Source organism: Misgurnus anguillicaudatus, chromosome 4 (genome assembly GCF_027580225.2).
Source record: "Misgurnus anguillicaudatus chromosome 4, ASM2758022v2, whole genome shotgun sequence".
Lineage (NCBI taxonomy): Eukaryota > Metazoa > Chordata > Actinopteri > Cypriniformes > Cobitidae > Misgurnus > Misgurnus anguillicaudatus.
The window spans coordinates 35286874-35305452 of record NC_073340.2 but is presented as its reverse complement, the minus strand read 5'-3'; the positions used below and the strand labels follow the sequence as shown (position 1 = coordinate 35305452).

At 37.6% G+C, this 18579-nt stretch overlaps 1 protein-coding gene across 4 annotated transcripts in view; it reads left to right on the top strand.

Annotated features, from left to right (window-relative positions):
- LOC129420716 (uncharacterized) overlaps nt 1-18579 on the top strand; it is a 67554-nt gene that overhangs the window by 33475 nt on the left and 15500 nt on the right. For all 4 annotated transcript variants that reach the window (XM_055175748.2, XM_073867202.1, XM_073867204.1 and 1 more), the window contains 5 exons: nt 1785-1865; nt 2582-2694; nt 2780-2838; nt 5557-5646; nt 12556-12599. In XM_055175748.2, the coding sequence (XP_055031723.2) occupies nt 1785-1865; nt 2582-2694; nt 2780-2838; nt 5557-5646; nt 12556-12599 (387 nt within the window). The remainder of the gene's footprint in view (nt 1-1784; nt 1866-2581; nt 2695-2779; nt 2839-5556; nt 5647-12555; nt 12600-18579) is intronic.

Genomic DNA, 18579 nt, shown 5'->3' with positions numbered 1-18579 from the left:
ATTATATGTAAGCCTAACCGTGGGTCGTGACTCGTACGGATCAACTGCAAGCGCAATGCTTTTTATTTTTCACACGCAGTCCACACAAACACTTGAAAATGTGCACATTTAATACAGACATAATAGCCTACATGTATTATTGAGCGACCCTCTCATTTTAAGATGCCCATCAACATAAAAATTCAGGCTTCCCACAATTACAGCCAAATTCCCCAATACATATTTATGAGACCTATCAATAATGATAATGGTCACATTTCTAATAAGAAAAAGCATAATATGCAACCAAGGCCAAATTATGACAAACATTCATTTATTACATCAGTAATCGTTACAGAGTGAAACTGACTATAAAGAGATGACTTGTGGAGCTTGACTAACATTACTGTCTGCCGTGTTTGGCGCGTTGTTTGAGTTGTGCAACGTTAAAGGCACAGACGCTGATTAGTGGTGCTGACGTCACAATAATAATTTTGAATTTTATTGCTGTTTGTTGATTATAAGTTCAAATCATTTTCGAGTCTTCTCGTCAAGTCAAGTCTCAAGTAACTTGTTCTCAAGCCAGAGTCAAGTCAAGTCATTTTCATACTTAAATCAAGCAAGTCGCAAGTCCTAAAAATTGTGACTTGAGTCAAGTCACGTACTCGAGTCCTCTGTGTATTCGACTCGTCATGTAAACTTATGCGCTTCAGGCTTCATGTCAAAATAAGTGCCTGCTGCAGATGCTTCAAAGGTATTTATGATAAAAGAGACACTTACGTTTGCCAGACACTCGTTTAATCTTACGTGTAATCAAAGTTTAGCGTTAAGTGAGTGTCTTGCAAGTATTTCATGAGCGTCTCTTTTATCATGAACCCTTTCGACATGTTAGCAGCAGGCACGTATTTTGACATGACGCATGATGCACAGGTTTGACATGACGCAACAAACGCATATTTTGAATTCACGGCTGCCACTGCATACTCTAACTGTGGGTTCACACCAGACGCATTTGAGGCGTCAGATTTGCATATAATGTGTGTAGTTGGACGCTTGAACATTTTGAGTGTACTCGCTTCATTCGTGCGTCAATGCCACGCGTGAATTTCTAGTCATCGAGACATTCACGCGGAAATTTGCATCATGGGAGGGGCTTCTGCGACTCCGCTCGCTTTCTGTAATCACGTCACTACTAGAGCAAGCTCCTGATTGGTTAATGCGGCACGTTTTGCCGCCAAAGTTAAGATTTTTTTAACTAGGTGTGTTTTTTTCTGCCAAAGTTCCGATTTTTTAACTCGTGTGTTTTCCTTGGCAACGCTCAATTCGCATTATTCGTGTAAACTAGACACGCGAATGATGCGGAATCGCATCTACCGCGCCACGCTAAACGCCTCATTCGCACCTCGAGACCTCCAGACGCATGTCAACGTGTCTTTACATTAGACATTGAAATCACTCGTGCTTGACGCCTCTACCGTGGCTGGTGTGGGTAGAGGGCTTGATGATATCAGTCCAAAATAAAAAATAATCATTTGTTTTGATTAATCATTTATGATGAGTCACTTTTGGTTTTACATTGACCTTCAGTATGTTTTCACTTTTCTGTTTCACTGTTTTGTTTTCTCTGTATCATTTCTGTGACGTCTGTTTGTTGTGGTATCTGTTATATAATGCAGTGTTTATTCTCAGGTTCTCTTAAGAGCTTTTCTCTCCCTGACAGATGCATCATGGGAGTTTCCAGAAGAGTTGTTGTGTTACAGTATGATCCTCTCTGATTGTGTTTTTAATGTTTTGTTCATGTTTAGTAATGACTTCAGTCGCATGGTGGCTGAGGAATATCTGCACCACTTCAATTTTACTGGAATGACTCTGGATCAAGCACTAAGGTCGGCACATTGAAAGAGATAAAATATTGTCTCATATTAGATTATATTAACGTTTGTTTTACTTTACCATCTCATGAGGTTTACCCAATGTTTATAATCTAAAGAGTCCCAAAATACACAGTTAACCTTGTTTAGGTCCAGCTTCCACAAATAAATCTGGGTTAGATGTAAATAATGTTTTATGTTACACTTCTGTCTATATAAAGATTTAGAAGACTTCATTTAGACATCACGGTTGTTAAATGTCATTTTATTACTCAACTGGGCCGGACAAAACGGCTCAGTGTCAGGAGTTTGGGACGGGACTTTTTATATGACCCATGAGCCAAGAGAAAAGGCTTGTTTATTTCAGCAATTTTTTCTGTTTTGTTTGGTACCGGTTGTAGTGCAAAATGTGAACACCCAACCTTTAATTATATAAGGGGAAGTCATGGGTTAAGTACAATACAGAATAGTAATTATTTTAGGAATGGTGATTGAACTTGTGACTGTGTGGTCATGCCCACAACCCAAGTTTGAGTCATATGTTTGGTCCTTTTTCGATCCTATCCTCTCTATTTCCAATCACTTTGTGTGGAATAAAATTTAAAAATATAAAATAATATTAGTAATGGATTTAAAAATATATAATAACACTTTGAAGTCTGTTTTAAAATTAACATTTAGAAAATCCTTGCAGAGTCTTTGTGTTTAGTGTTGTCTTGTATTTCTTTCAGGACATTCCTGATGGAGTTTGCTCTGACGGGTGAGACGCAGGAGAGAGAGCGAATCTTAGCACACTTTTCTCATAGATACCTGCAGTGTAACCCCTCTCTCCAACTATCTGAAGGTAAACTGTCTGTTACACTGATGTGTATGGTGTTTCTAAAGCTTGTGTGTGTACTGCGTATTGATTTGTGTATCACACTTTACAGACAGCATCCATACACTGACCTGCGCCCTGATGCTGCTCAATACAGACCTGCATGGACATGTGAGTATAAACACAATGAACTGATTGAAATTACTCTTTGATGTGCGTGCATTTGTTTTTGCGTTTGTGAGTGCGTTTGTGCATGCATTCGTTTGTGTGTGTATTCGTGAGCGGGTTTGTTTGTTTCTGCGTGCATTCGTAAGTGTGTCTGTTTGTTCGTTCTTTCTACAATTATTCTGGCGTGCATGCTTTTGGGCGTGCATGCGAGTGTTTTTGTGTGTCAAATAAAAATTTTAAATCACTGTGTGATGTGCGTGCATTCATTTGTGTGTTTGTTCATGCGTACGTTCGTGAGTGCGTGCGTTTGTGTGTTCGTTCGTACATCCATTCTTGCGTGCATGCGTTTGAGCATGCGTGGGTGCATTTGTGCGTGCGTTCAAGCATGCATGCTTTCATGCGTTTAAAATAAAATGTTCAGATCAGTCTGTGATGTATGTGCATTTGTTTGTGTGTTCGTGAGTGCGTTTGTTTGTGAGTGCGTGCGTGCGTGATTGCATTCGCGAGTACATGCATTCTTGCATTTGGGCATTCATGGGTGCATTCATGCATGCGTTTGTGTATGCGTGCGTGCGCGTGTGTGTGTAAAATAAAATGTTCAAATCACTCTGTGGGTTGATTTGGGTGCGTTTTGTTTGTGCATGCGTTCAAAACACTCTGTGATGTATGTGCATTAGTTTGAGTATTCGTGAGTGCGTTTGTTTGTGAGTGCGTGCGTGATTGCATTCGCGAGTACATGCATTCTTGCGTTTGGGCACCCATGGGTGCATTCATGCGTGCATGCGTTTGTGTGTGTGTGTGTGTGTGTGTGTGTGTGTAAAATAAAATGTTCAAATCACTCTGTGATGTGGGTGCGTTTTGTTTGTGCATTCGTTTGTGCGTGCATTAGTTTGAGCATGCATTAGTTTGTGTGTGCGTGCATTAGTTTGTGCGTTTGTTGGTGCGTACATGCATTCTTGCGTGCATGCGTTTGGGCATGCGTGGGTGCGTTTGTGCATGTGTGCAGTCGTGTGTGTTAAATAAAATGTTCAAAACACTCTGTGATGTATGTGCATTCGTTTGTGTGTTCGTGAGTACATTCGTTTGTGAGTGCATGCGCTCGTGAGTGCATTCGTGAGTACATGCATTCTTGCGTTTGGGCATGCATGGGTGCATTCATATGTGCGTGCATTCGTGCGTTCATGTATGCATACGTATGTGTGTCTGTGTGTCTGTGTGTGTGTGTGTAAAATAAAATGTTCAAATCACATTGTGATATGCATGCGTTTGTTTGTGCGTGCATTCGTTCGTGCATGCATTAGTTTGTGTGTGCGTGCATTAGTTTTTGTGTTTGTTCTTTGGTGCGTACATGCATTCTTGCGTGCATGAGCTTGGGCATGCGTAGGTGCGTTTGTGCATGCGTGCGCTCAAGTGTGTAAAATTAAATGTTCAAATCACTCTGTGATGTGCGTGCGTGCGTGTGCATGCGTTCATGTGAAATAAAATGTGTGTGTGTTATTATGTGGTTTTCTTTATTGACATCAGTTATTTATCTGCATGGACAAACCCTTCAACAAAATGCTCTGGAGACTCAACTCGCTATAGATTTAAAATTGATTCACAGTTTAAATCAATAGTTTTCAGTGTTAAATGGATTATAAGTATAATTATAATAATCACTGCTCATTTCTGCTGTCAATTAAGTTTTTTACTGACCTCAGCATATACTGTCAAGTGCATTATGGGATTGCTGTCTGCACAAAACATGTGACGCTGTCTTCGAATTTTAAGAAGGTAACTCGGAGTGCAGCATAATTATCTGCTTAATTTCAACACCCTGTGAGCACATCTACGGTGCCTTAAATGACTGTAGACAGCACGCTGGGTTTCGGGACAGAGCCGATACGCTAATAAATGTGTGGAGTGCACAAAATTGTTTTAAATGAACATTCCTTAAAATCCATTATCAGTATTTGTGTCTTATACTATAATTGCACCAAAAAAGAGTGACGGTCACGGTCTATAGATTAACATGGATCAGACAGTGAGAGATGATGGGAGATGTAAACACCAATATTGTCCTCTAATGATCTTTTCACGGCGCTCCAGTGCTTTTTTGGAAGGCTTTAGGACTGTCATCTAACACGGGCTCGCCGTCGCCATGGAAACAGGTTTACGGTCCTGAGAGCTGCTAGAGATTTTTCCTTCTGCTGTCAAAACTGCTTAGAGGTTCACATTATCAGATTATTATGTATTCTGTCTGCGCCTCTAAATATTCATACATTTCCATCAGCGGTCTCTCGCACGCACTCAGAGCTTAAAACATCCCATGATAAGTTTCAGTGGTGTACTGGAGATACTCCGAATGGACAACCTCTGAAAGATTGAGATTTTACTTTAAATAGACTCCATTTTGGGCACACAAAATGTTTGTTGAGGTAAATCTCATGCTGGATTTCTGGCTCTATTTTTACCCCAAAATCATATCCATAACTTTTCCTTTATATAGCATCTATGTTTCAAACATGCAATTGCATGTTGCTTTTTGTACTTATCTTTATGTGTTGAACAAAAAGCTCAACTTATCAATCATTATTTTAAGCATATAATTGTGAATTATGATAAGGCAAGGAAACATTGAATTTTTTTCTTGATCCATTACTAATTTTGGTTCATTGCATCTTTTAATAACATTATTTTTTGGTTTACTGAAGGGTGTGTGTTGGTATTTTCTGTTGGCAGAACATTGGTAAGCGGATGTCCTCTGCACAGTTTATTGGGAACCTGGAAGGACTAAACAGCGGTCATGACTTTCCTAAAGATCAACTCAAGGTAAATTATTTTTTAGATGCACATTTTTACAAAGAGATTTTTCCTCAACTTGTCAATGGGGAGTAAATAGAAATATGTGTTTTTTACACCTGTACCATATGCTGAATAATGTGTGTACATCTACATAAACATCCAGCAGCTACACAACACTGTTCAGTGTTGTGTTTAATATGATTCAGGACAGAAGTGTTTCCTGATGGGAAATGGTGATTTTTTTAGTAGGTCATGCATTGGTTTATGTTATTAGATTAGCGTTATAATGTCATCAGGAGGAAATCTTATGTTTCCATTCATTAACCCTGCAGGCAGATTGTTAAGTTAATCGAATGAGTCGTTCAGCTAATGAACTAAATGAGTTTCAGTTTGTTTTAGGGGCCGAGAGCGGCCGTTTTCATGAATGAGTTTTTAAGCCTGTTGGTCGATCACAGTAATAAAGACCATCTTATAGCATCAGTTCATTTAAAGTGGCCATAATATACACTTTTGTACAGGGTGATTTTAAGGTAACACTTTACTGTAAGGTTGCATTTGTTAACATTATTTAATGCATTAGCTAACATGTAGTATACAATGATCAATACAGCATTTATTCATCTTAGTTCAAGTTCATTTCACCATGTGCTAATAGATTTTTTTTTAATTAAAGGCGGGGTGGATGATCTCTTAAAGCCAATTATTATATTTGAGATCACCTAAACAAACACGCCCCTACCCCAATAGAATCTGGACCTTCTTTTGATAGACCCGCCTCACACATATGCAACCCAGGCAACGATGTCAGTTAGTAGACACGCCCCTTACTAATGATTGGCTACAAGTGTGTTTTGGTAGTCGGCCCGACTCCCTTATCCGAGTCATGGACCCTGCCTTTTTAAAGTTATAACTGTTCACATAAGTTAATGAACTAACATGAATGGCATTAACAAAGATTAATAAATGAATAAAAAAAAACTATTACTCATTGTTAGTTCATGTTAGCTAATGCATTTAGTAATAGGGATCGTTCTGTCACCATTTACTCATCCTCAAGTTGATCCAAACCTGTATACGTTTCTTTTATACAGGTTCTGCTAAACACAAGTTAAGATAGTTTGAAAATGTTAATAATCAAACAGATTTGTGGCACCATTCACTTCCATAGTATTATTTATTTCTACAATAGAAGTCAATGGTGCCCCAGATCTGCTTGGTTACAAACATTCTTAAAAATGTCTTACTTTGTATTCAGCAAAAACAGACATTTGAAATGATTTCTGTCATGCTTTTTACAGTTTTATATTGTTGAAAGGCAGCTTTACAGTAAATGGTGAAACTATATACAATTTTTTGATAACTACCAGAGTTATTGGGTAATATTATGTATGTTCTGTATGTTCTATTTCCCCACAATTTCACCTAATTCTTCACACCCTCAGTTTTATTACTTATTTTTTCTGTTTTAAGTTCAGATTTATTCAAATCTGCATCAGGTTTGTTGTCTAAATTCAGCTTTTAATTTAAGTTTATATGCCTCAGAAATCCATTATATCATTACAATCATTCATGTCAAAAGATCAGGAGGGACAATGTTCATATTCATCATCATTTTGAGTCCTTCATGTTCATGAAACTCTTTAAAAAGGTAAAAGCTAAACACAGCGACTATTTCTCTCTCTTTGTCTCTCCACTTACATCAGCACATTGTCATATAAACCAAAGCTGTTATTGTGAGCTGATAATTATTTCATACAAATGAACAGTGTGACTAGTAAAATGAGTTATGACTTTATGATTTGGTTGGCTGAGCTACATTTATAAAACTTAATTATTAACATGTGCACACATTATTTCAATGTTATATGACACATTAATGGCATTGTTTGCCCAAAACACTGTAAAAGGTTTAAACAGCTTTATACTGTTGTGTAACATAAGTTAAGTATGATTATTATAAGTAGTAAATGTACTCATGATTGAACATTGCAGTGTTTTGTCATATCATTGTTGCATATCATCAACTTGTCTTTATATAATGATTGATGATGCTGACAATCTTACATTTTCGATCTTGTAGTTCTGTTTGTTTGCATGTTACTAAATTTTTGTGTGTTTGTGTATTTTATTTATTCATTTAACAATTTTCTTATATAGCCATATAATTCATAAATTATTTAATCACAAATATATGTTTTATTTTTTTATTTATTTATTTATGCTTGAATATTGTGATTCCAATGGAATTTTTCCACAGTGCTTTTTTTTTAAAAAGATTACATGTCTTGACACAACAATAAAATATTGTCCTTCAACCGATCGACCTATTTGGCATACAAAAATGCCATACAGAATTATGATATGGATATAATATCATACCCTGTATGATTTTAAAAGGCGATTACAGATCCGTACACTTGGTTAAAGCAAGTAGTGTGTGTGTACTGTATGTTTGTATTTTTTTGTGTGTGTGTATTCAGTCATAATGAGAGATTGTGTGTCTGTGTCTTGAAGGAAGTGTTTAGTTTGTGTATTGCTAAAAGACAATGATTGATTTGTGACTGTGTCGCTCACACATTGGTCATTTGTGCGGCTTTGCACACACATGTGAAGAGTACTAGAAGTGCGTCGTTGTCATGGAGACGGAGGGGTGGGACTGAGATACTGTAAATGTGTTCATGCATGGGTCGACTGCTGACCCACTTCAATGACAGACCATGTGCAGTAATAATAGCATATAGTGAGAGAAAACAATTAGCTTCTGTCTTGTTGAGCACCGATGGGCTGAAACCAGATGGAAAGATGATGTTTATTATGTGTTTAAAATAGGGCTGCATAGAGGTGTGTGTGTGTGCATGTATATATTTAACAAATATTAATGTGTATATATGTATATGTGTATATACATTTTATATGTATTTATAATTTATATTGTACAAACATATAAGTAATTAATATATAAATATTTTTTCTTAAAGGTGCCAAAGATTGCATTAAAATAATTTGTTAAATTGTTCTCTGATATCTACATAGAAGGTTTGTGACTAAATAAAGTACAAAAAGTATCCAGAGACGATTTTACGTGTCCATTTACAACTCTAAGATTTCCCTTTTAAATAATATGGTCTATTATTACCTTATTTGAAAGGGTCATGAATAATAATGTTGAGCTCTGCTCTGATTGGCTGTTTCTCAGAGCAGCTCCTTTAGTAGCTCTGTGTGTGTGTGTAAACAGACCTTATGTTTGAGTCTGTATCAGATGAAGATACAGATTTTGAGGAATAATCATATATTGGAGATTGTTAATGGACATTTCTGAGTGGTAAGTTTGTGTTTTTTTTCAGTATGGACTTGCAAAACGTAACTGTAACATCAATAGTAGAACTTCAGACTAAACGCTAGCTTATAGCCTAAACTAGCATATAGCGCTAACACAACAGTCACAACTTTGTTTTTAGCATTGTAACAACATTGTAATTAATGTGTAATATAATGTTGGGACGTACATAACGACTTGAACAACTGTTATGTTTAGAGATGCACCGATCCGATATTCTGGATCGTTATCAGGGCACATCCAGGCTTTTTGGCTGGATCGGATATCGACTAACAGGACCGATCCAATCCATGTCAGTCAGCAATTACATCATGTAGTAAAATCACTTCTATAGAAACCTCAGCATGTGTTTTGAGAGTCAATATTCATGCGAATATCAATGATGCAAATAAAATCAAATGCTTTGTTCAGCCTGCTTATCTCAAAGTTGTAAAACCTATTAAATGGTGCTTAGTGTCAGGTGTTTGGTAAATGTGACTCAATAATTTCCCTGTAAATCATTTTTTAGTAAGTCATCTTCAGCAAAATTCATCTGTGGAGTCTTTGATCGTGTTCTCCTTCTGTATTTCTTACGTTTATTTTTATGTCCTTGAAATATTCAGAATGTAGTTACTGTAATGTGCAAAACATCATATATTATTTATTGTAAGTGTTTGTATGTCATGTTAAGTATTTTGGACTGCCTTTCAACTTGTGCTCAATTAAATCCAGTCATTACAGCATCATTTCTCTATTGTAATATAAAACAAAATGTTTATTTCCCTAATCCCATAAAAAAAAAAATTTGTTAAAAAATAGGTTTCACTTGCTTTTATAAACATTTTTTGATTATTAAATATTATTTATTTTTCTCTTGATTCACTGCAATGCCATTTTGGTGTTTAGAGTCTGCAAAACCTTTTGTCCACTACAGAAAACCTTTTGTCCACCTTTTGAAGGTTACAGCCAGACGACGATAATTTTAGGTACCATTATTTTAAAGTGCGTTTGGTAAAATGCGGCTGTCATTGGATTCACCTCATCTTATTTCCAGTGGAAGGTTAACGCTTTGTTATTTTTATAGACCGTTCACCGCGGTCACACTTCTAGTTTTATGATGTGCTTATGAATGTCCTCCTCCCATAATTCCCTCTTTCTCTGTTCTGTCTCTTTCTCTGTGTGTTTCACCTCTGTGGACAAGTGCTGAATGTTAATCAGCATTCAAAGTAAAGCAAGCCGTGTGTATGTGTGTCGCTGGAGCGCTGCGATTGGCTGCCTGAACCTGAGAGAGAGAGAGAGCGGGCGAGAGAGCTTGCAGCCTCCGTCAGGTCTCTCCGTGATTCAGACACATTTTTGTCTGCAGTGACTGAGAGATAAAACAGACGGGAACGTTGGACCGGTGCATGGATATTCCTTCATACGCAAACTCTTTTACCAGTGAGAGGACAGATCGTGCCAACAAATCTATGGGGGTGAATGTATTTCAGATGGATAGATACTGGATGCAAAAAAGGAGGTGAAAAGGACAAAAACCGTTCGGATTCTGGTTCGCAAACCCACTAAGAAGATCAACGAGTCCATTTTCATCTCATAAGCAACAGGCTTACAGATTTGATTGAGAGGCTTCTTTGCTGTCCACCTCTTTGTGTCGCATGTTGGTTTTGTTTGAATTTGGGTCGTGGTTTGGACCTGGTACAGGTGTGAGGGTTCCTGTGTGCCGTGAGAAAGACGTGTGGATCATCACTGCTGGATTACTGTTTATGTGGGTGTGTCTTTTGCGAGGGTGTGTGTCTGTTTTCTTCTGGTTTCCGTTCGCCTCATTCCATCTGTCGGTTCCTGGCTGTTCTTTCACATCTCTGAAAGTGTTATCTACCATCTGTGACATCTCCATGTGTGTGTGTGTGTGTATGACTGGACACTTGCTGGTTTCATAGGCAGCGTTTAGCTTGTAGAAGTTGGCTCGATTGTTGGTAGCTGTTGTGAATGACTGCTGCGTACGTTCAGAGCATTTGAGAGACATATTGGACAGTTTAACCTCACCATAGTCTGCATTTTACTTGAAATATTCAGACTTATCTGGTTGTCCGGCTTTATTTCCATGTTCCCAGATATTTCACATACGGTGAAGCCTTCCTTTTGTTTTTATGGCATATTTTGTACAATTATGAAATATGGACCATAACTCTTGAGTGAACTCTTGCATTGGGTCACCAAGCAAGGTGGATATTTGTTTCAAGATATCTTTGGGATAAAAACATTCCTTTCAGTGGAACACATCCAACACATTTGGATAGATACCACTCGAGAACTTCTCCAAGCAGGACTTCATCGTTTCTCATAGCTCAGTTTGTTCCCATCGTCAGAAATGATCGGGGTAAACAGTCTCCACTCGGCCGGGCGTTTACGCTCTCGTTCTCTTTGCTCGGTCCGATACGGCAGAGATTTCCGAATGATGGATCCGTTCCGATACCCGCGAACGCCTCGATCCCGATCTCTTAAACCTTTGGCGTTCCCTGACCTTCTGGGAAAATCTCAAGATGGGCAGAACCACCCACAAGCCCGCAAGAGAAAGAGGGTGAGCGGTCTTGGGTATCTACCAATCCATCTGATATACAGTAAATCTACAGTTCAGTTTATTTATAGACCCATGAAGAAGTTTGACAGTCACAACTTTCCTTTATGTATTTGGGGTTGGCACAAACTCTTCCCTAACTTTCAAATTCAGTTCAAATTTATTTATATAGCACTTTTGCATTGATGCATTGTCTCAAAGCAGCTTAACTGGACTTGAAAAGTGACAGCACAGCAAATTGGGAAATTATTAAATATGTCGAATATAAATTGAAAAGAATAGATATTGAAAGTTATTCTTAAACGGTATATAGGTTTTCGGACATTTAGTCGATGATATATGTGACTCTGGACCATAAAACCAGTCATAAGGGTCCATAAAATTGAGATTTATGCGTCATCTGAAAGCTTTCCATTGATTTATGGTTTGTTAGGATTAGATGATATTTCACTGAGATACAACTATTTGAAAATCTGGAATCTGAGGGTGCAAAAAATTAATCTGGATTTCAGCCCATCAGTGCTCAACCGAATGGATATTACAAAATATCTTCTGAAAAATTATCTTTACTTAATATCCTACAGATTTTTGGCATATAAAATCGATAATTTTGACACATACAATGTATTGTTGGCTATTGCTACAAATACCCGTCCTACTTATGACTGGTTTTGTGGTCCATAGTCACATATGATAAATAACAGGTGTGATATTGAACCACACGTGCTTGCATAGAAATGGTTCTTAAAAATAAAAACGAGTATTCAAAAGTAAATCAAAGAATAAAAGTATAAATTTTTACAGTTTTTTCCCCTTGTGTGTTGCGATTACAAATAAAAAAATGTACTCTTTGCTGATTTGATTTTTTAAATCTTTTTACCCATCTGACTTTTTTTAAATCACATTGTCAGGTATCTATCAGTTCTACTGTGTGAGATTTGTCGGCACATTTGTTATTAAATAAGAGTTTATTTTTGGTTATGAGGCCACTGACACCACCTTAAACATCATCACACATAATCTAACTGTATGTCGTTTTTCCTCACAGGCCCTGTACAACTCCATCAAGACTGACAAACTGCAGTGGACCATGTAAGTGTGTTATTCTTACCTGTGCTGATAACCTGTTTAGGTTTTCATACACAAACGTACATTTTATTTAAAGCTCCCATAACACACACTGTTTCTGCTTATCTCATGGTAATCTTGTGTACCTATAGTGTAGGGTTACATACCTGGTATCTCAAAAGAGTCTTTAGTTTTATCAGATTTATGAAAGACAGATAAGCTCTAGCGATTGTTTCCAGAAAAACACAAAATCCCGGAGGCATGCAGCGAGCAAGGGAGTGAGTCACGAACAAGCAACAAACATTATTCCTTTCTCTGGATAACTTATCATTCACTAAATGTTCGAGTCGTTTACATCAGGGGTTTTTGTGTGTGGACCATTATTTGTAATCAAGAATTTTTGCGGACCACCTCGTAATACTCGTAATAAAATATGTCTACACCAAGTCCTGAATTTATCTATTTATCTAAATAGGCTTACTAACACAAACTATAACTGGTCATCACATCAGTACAACAGATTTTAAAAAATATATATTTTTTGCTTAAAAAATATATTATTTTATATTTTATTTTGCCTTTACACGGACCACCTGCAGTACCCTCACGGACCACTAGTGGTCCGCGCACCATAGTTTGGGAATGGCCGGTTTACATTATGTGCACTTACACGCCGATTGCCAACAAAAACGCAGATATTTGATGCACTTTTATTTACCGCCTGCGGTTGGGACCGCCCCATTTCAACAAAATCCAGCTTTAAACAAAAACACATGCAAAGCTCTGCTGCTACCACGGAAAAACTGTCTTGGCTTATTTGGAAAGCTGATCAAGGCATCTTTGTATCCAAAAACACACCTCTACTTTTGTGCCATTGTTGAGTCGTGATATAAACCAAAGCCGTTACGTGCAGTGATGTCTGTGACTTTTACTCAAAGGAATAATGCTAATGAGCCTCCTCACTCTGATTGACATGTGGGCGTGCTTTTCCAGGGGAAGTGCCCATGAAAGGAATATGGGGTCACTGATACGTAATGGGTACCCATGTTCAAAAAAAAAAACTTTCTGAAACTTGTAGGAAAGAAGAGGCGTGAGTTTAGCCCAGAAATACTCTGTCAACTGCTTTTTTGACACTTTGTATTTGTTTAGCATGAGGATTACAACTGTTTAACTGTGTTAATAAGTCATGAAATGGCATTAATCCCTTCCTTTAAGTTGCAAAATGCAAGAGTGTCTCTATCTTTTTCTACTGTAGTTATAGTTTTTATTGCAAGTCTATTTGGTATAAGTTGGGTTTTTTGCCCCTTTTATTGTCTACCAAATAAATCTGATTGCTTAGAAAAGCAATAGCAAAGCTCTCTTCATCAAACCACATGATTCAGAATATTTTTCAGCTCCAGAAGTAGTTCATTTAAATTCATAACCTCAAGCATAAGCGACTGTAATATCGATGTCTAATAACTGTGGCACCTATAGATATTGGATGGTAACCTTGTTTAATATTTCCTAGAGGGACAGATATACAAGAGTGATGTCATAGAAGAAATGTTTCTAAATCTTCACGCCTTATTATTTTCACTGTTTCGGGCATGTGTGCAAGCGTGTTGTTTGCGTGTCACTGCTGGCCGTTCTCACCCTATATTTACATTCGCCAATTAAAGACCCTTGCTTTCCGAGCACCGTTGCCATGGTTACGGTTCCATGGATACAGCTGCATAGCTACCGCTCGGCATCGTTCTGCCGATCTGATTTCACCCCCTCAGATACACACGGCCCTAACCTCGTTCTCATGTACAACACTCATACATGCGCCCACACAACACAAGACTCTTATCAGTGTCCTGAGTGAAGCTGAACCCACAGACTCCTACTGCAGGACTTAAAATAACCACATCTGTCCCTCGCTGAGCCTCATGAACGAGAACAGAGAGGAAAAACATCAGCGGGGTCCTACATTGTCACTGAATCCTACAATGGTCGATGTTTTTAATTGTTTTGCAGATTTATCTCGTTTCTATCTGTCCTAAATAATATTCAACATTACGAATACTCATTTTGACAATATGATTAGGGACAAATTAATTCTGAAGTACCCGGGTGGTCGACTGTGAAAATTCAAAGTGCAGATCTCACAATTTAAGGAGCTTTATCATCACTTGAACAATACTGTATATAGCAGTGCAGTACATAGTGAAATAAGCAACATTTCTCCATGACCATGGTGTTACATACAGACAAGGCCGCCTTAATGCACGGGCTTACCAGGGCTGAAGCCCAGGGGCCACCCAAGTTTAAGGGCCTCCCAAGTTTGCGTTCATGACGAGCTGAAAGTGTCATATTGTTTTGTAACTTGTCGGGTTTTCTGTCAATCACTCTAATTGCACGTTACATGGCTGTTGATTGGTCCGTTGTAACTTAACGTGAAATAAAATGTCAGACGTAAAATATTTTTTATTCCGCGTAATGTAATTAAGTGCGCGTTGTCAACTTGACATTCCTGCACGTTAGACTGAGTGTGACAGAGAAACGGGAAATAATCCACCAACAAATGAAAGAGTAATTTCTGCAGTCTCTCTCTCTTTCGTGCGCGCGCTCGCTCGTTCGCTCTCTGTGCTCGTTCGTTCAACTGAGTCTCTGGCATGCAGAAGTCTCTCCCACAAGAAACTGTGCCGCTAAATTAAGAAAGGAGTTCCCGCACATAATGCTGGTAGTTTAAGTTTACTCGCGTTTATATCAGTGACGCGTGCGCAGCTGGAGCGATGTAGTTTGACGCGACGTCAGCTCACAGTACTAACATCTGTTGGTAGAAAGACGAGAAAGAGACGCAACGGTAAAGGTGCAAGTCTAAGAAAGTAAAGAGCGACAAAACCATCTCAAATGATCATCCCCTGATAGCACCATTATAATCTCATTATCTAAAGATCTTATATACAGGTATGTTCCCTGTCTGTCTTGTGCATATTCATACTTGGTCGTTTTACATGCTTATGTATGCATAAATACTAAATACAATGCATACAATATCTTCAGTAGCCTACAAAATAAATAACTGATTAAAAAACAAGATTCTGTCTATAAAGACTTATCTTTTGTTATCATTAATGCATTTAACAAGATTCTGTCTATGAAGACTTATCTTTTGTTATCATTAATGCATTTTCATTTTAAAAATAACTTTAACTTATTATATTTTTAAAACTGTGGTGAGCATTTAGTTAGTGAGTGACAATTTTCTGCAAATTATATTCCAAAAACTATATAAACATAAAGCTTATAAACATATAAACTTTCACACATTTTGGTTTTATTATCACCACAAGTTGCTGTGTGTGGTTGTTAAATAAAGTGTCTTGTGTTTATGCTCAAGTGTACTCAGTGATATGTTAATAACAATATTATGGTGTTTTCTGGCTCAGAGAGGGAAAACTCACTGTTGTATGTCTCGAAAGAAACTAATGCATTTTGTGATGTAGATTACCTAGATATTACACTTAAAAAAGGAGACTATAAATCCAGGGGAAGGGGGGCCTACAAAACCACTTAGCCCCGGGGCCTCACATTAGGTTAAGGCGGCCCTGCCAGACAGTGAACTTCATAACACAAAGTATATGTGTGCATCCTAGTGCAGACAGTGCAACAATCTATGAGGTGCAAAAAAATAATAATAAATACAAATAGTGCAGAGCATTTGTTGTGAGAGTTTAGTGATGCAACACTAAATAAATATATGAAAAAACGAATTTTTTACTTAAATAATACAGTAAACTATATAGTAGAAAATATGTAAGACATAATGAATGAGAAAAGGGTGTGAGGTTTATTTTGATGTGCGTGATTGATGATGATCACAATGTCTTTATGAATGCTCACTTATTTTGTATGTTATTATGTCCCAGTACTTGCATACTGTTTCTGTATACTCATAACCCATAGCAAAAAGAGTACATACTTTAAAGCTGCAGTGTGTATTTTTTTAAATAATCTCTTGACAGAAATGCAAAATAATATACAAAACTATATTATCAGGGTCTATAAAGACCTTTCATATTGAACCATTATGTTTTTATTACCTTAGAATGAGACGTTTTATCTACATACACCGAGGGTCCCCTTACATGGAAGTCACCATTTTGTGCCGCCATGTTTTTACAGAAGCCCTAAACGGACAAACTTTTTTACTAAGTTGTCTCCGCTGAAGACATGTTTTTCCGGTGACGACTACCATAGTTTCTCTATGCGTTTCAAAAGCGAAGAGTGAGCAGTGGACTGAGCCATTGGTTGCAATTCGCAACCTCACCACTAGATTCCGCTAAAATGTACACACTGCACCTTTAAGAGCACAGTATAAGTATAAATATAGTATAGTTAAATGTAGTATGGTATAGCATGGCATGGCATAGTATAGAGCAGTGGTCTTCAGCACCAGGTTGCCCGCCAAAGCACATTCCGTTAATAACCTCAATTTTAATATTTATTTATTACATATTTTAGTATTACCTTGGCTTCTTGTATGTATGTTACAGGGTTCCCACGGGTCCTTGAAATCCTTGAAAATTTGTGAATCTGGTGGAAAAAAGGCCCTGGGAAGTTTTTGAAAACACACATGCATAGATACAGATCATTGAAAGTGTTTAAATAAAAATTCTAGACTTATTAAGCACACGTGCTAAACTGTTCACTTTAAATGCTTATATCTTCTGTATACGAATGTTGATTCATACCAAAATGTGTTTTTGCTTAGTTGTGTTTGAAACATGAAAACGTCTTGGGTTACGTATGTAACTGTTGTTCCCTGAGAAGGGAACGAGACGCTGCGTCTCCCTTGTCATGCTTCCTGCGTCCCTGTAACGCCGTCTTTGGCAATATTTCAGATAGCGATATACTTCCTGGCTCCCGTGTCATCCTGTCCCCAAAGTGTCACCAGTGATGCAGCGCGAGTTCCCTCGAAAGGGAACTGTAACAATGTATCTTTAAAGGTAACACAATGTAACCTTGCTCTCACATGAAACATTTAGTCCTTGATTTTGAGGATATTGGACCTGGAAAGTCCTTGAAAGGTCCTTAAATTTGAAGTTAACTAAGGTGTGGGAACCCGGATGTTAACATTTTAAACTATGATGAAACGCATCAACAAGTAAAAGAAAAAACATTTTGAGTAGACTATATCAAAAAGTTTGGAGATCCCTGGTATAGACCCCGGACCGGTTCCGCACCAAAGTCAGCAGCTTTGGTGCAGATCTGGCCTGGAGTTGTCTAATGTCTGGATAGTAAGTAAGAATTTGTCTTTAGGGATTTTTCTGTTCAAAATGTCAGCAAGTTAACATTTGCCAATACACCTGACATTTAACTCATTTGTGTTAAATTTGCAATTGTTAGTAATGGATTGAAAATTGTAAATATATAAATAATGTTTGGCATTACATGTCGTCACTTTCTTGCGTTTATGAATGCATAACTTACGGCGTTACAGTACAGTAGCTTACAATACAGTCGCAATGAGTTTTGAACAGGCGAACACAACTCATATTATTCTTTGAAATGTAAATATGTAGTAATGATTTAGTTGTAGCAATAACTGTAATTGGTTATTATGAAACAAATATCATAGAGATCAGTATTTCAGTATTTACACTGATGATTATAACGTTGTGTTTTTACACATACAGATAATCAATCTTTACATGAAAATCATTCTGTCCTCGATCGGCAGTGACGTTTCTTACTGTGTGCTTCTCTAGATCATTCTTTAACACTGATACATGTCTCTTTCTCTCGCTCGCTCTTTTTCTTTCTCTCTCTCATGTGATGCTGGTTTTTGGTTTGGTGCTGTGGCTTTGTGGTTGAGGTCATGTGATTAGCATCATTAATCTCTGTGTTTTATAAAATCTCTTGTGTTGGCCGCTAGCATCTCGCCTGCAGCATCTGTCCATCTGTAATGGCTTTAGCTGTATTTATTCTTAAGGTTGTGTTCATTTCCTTTCTCTTCTCTTTTGTACCGACAGTT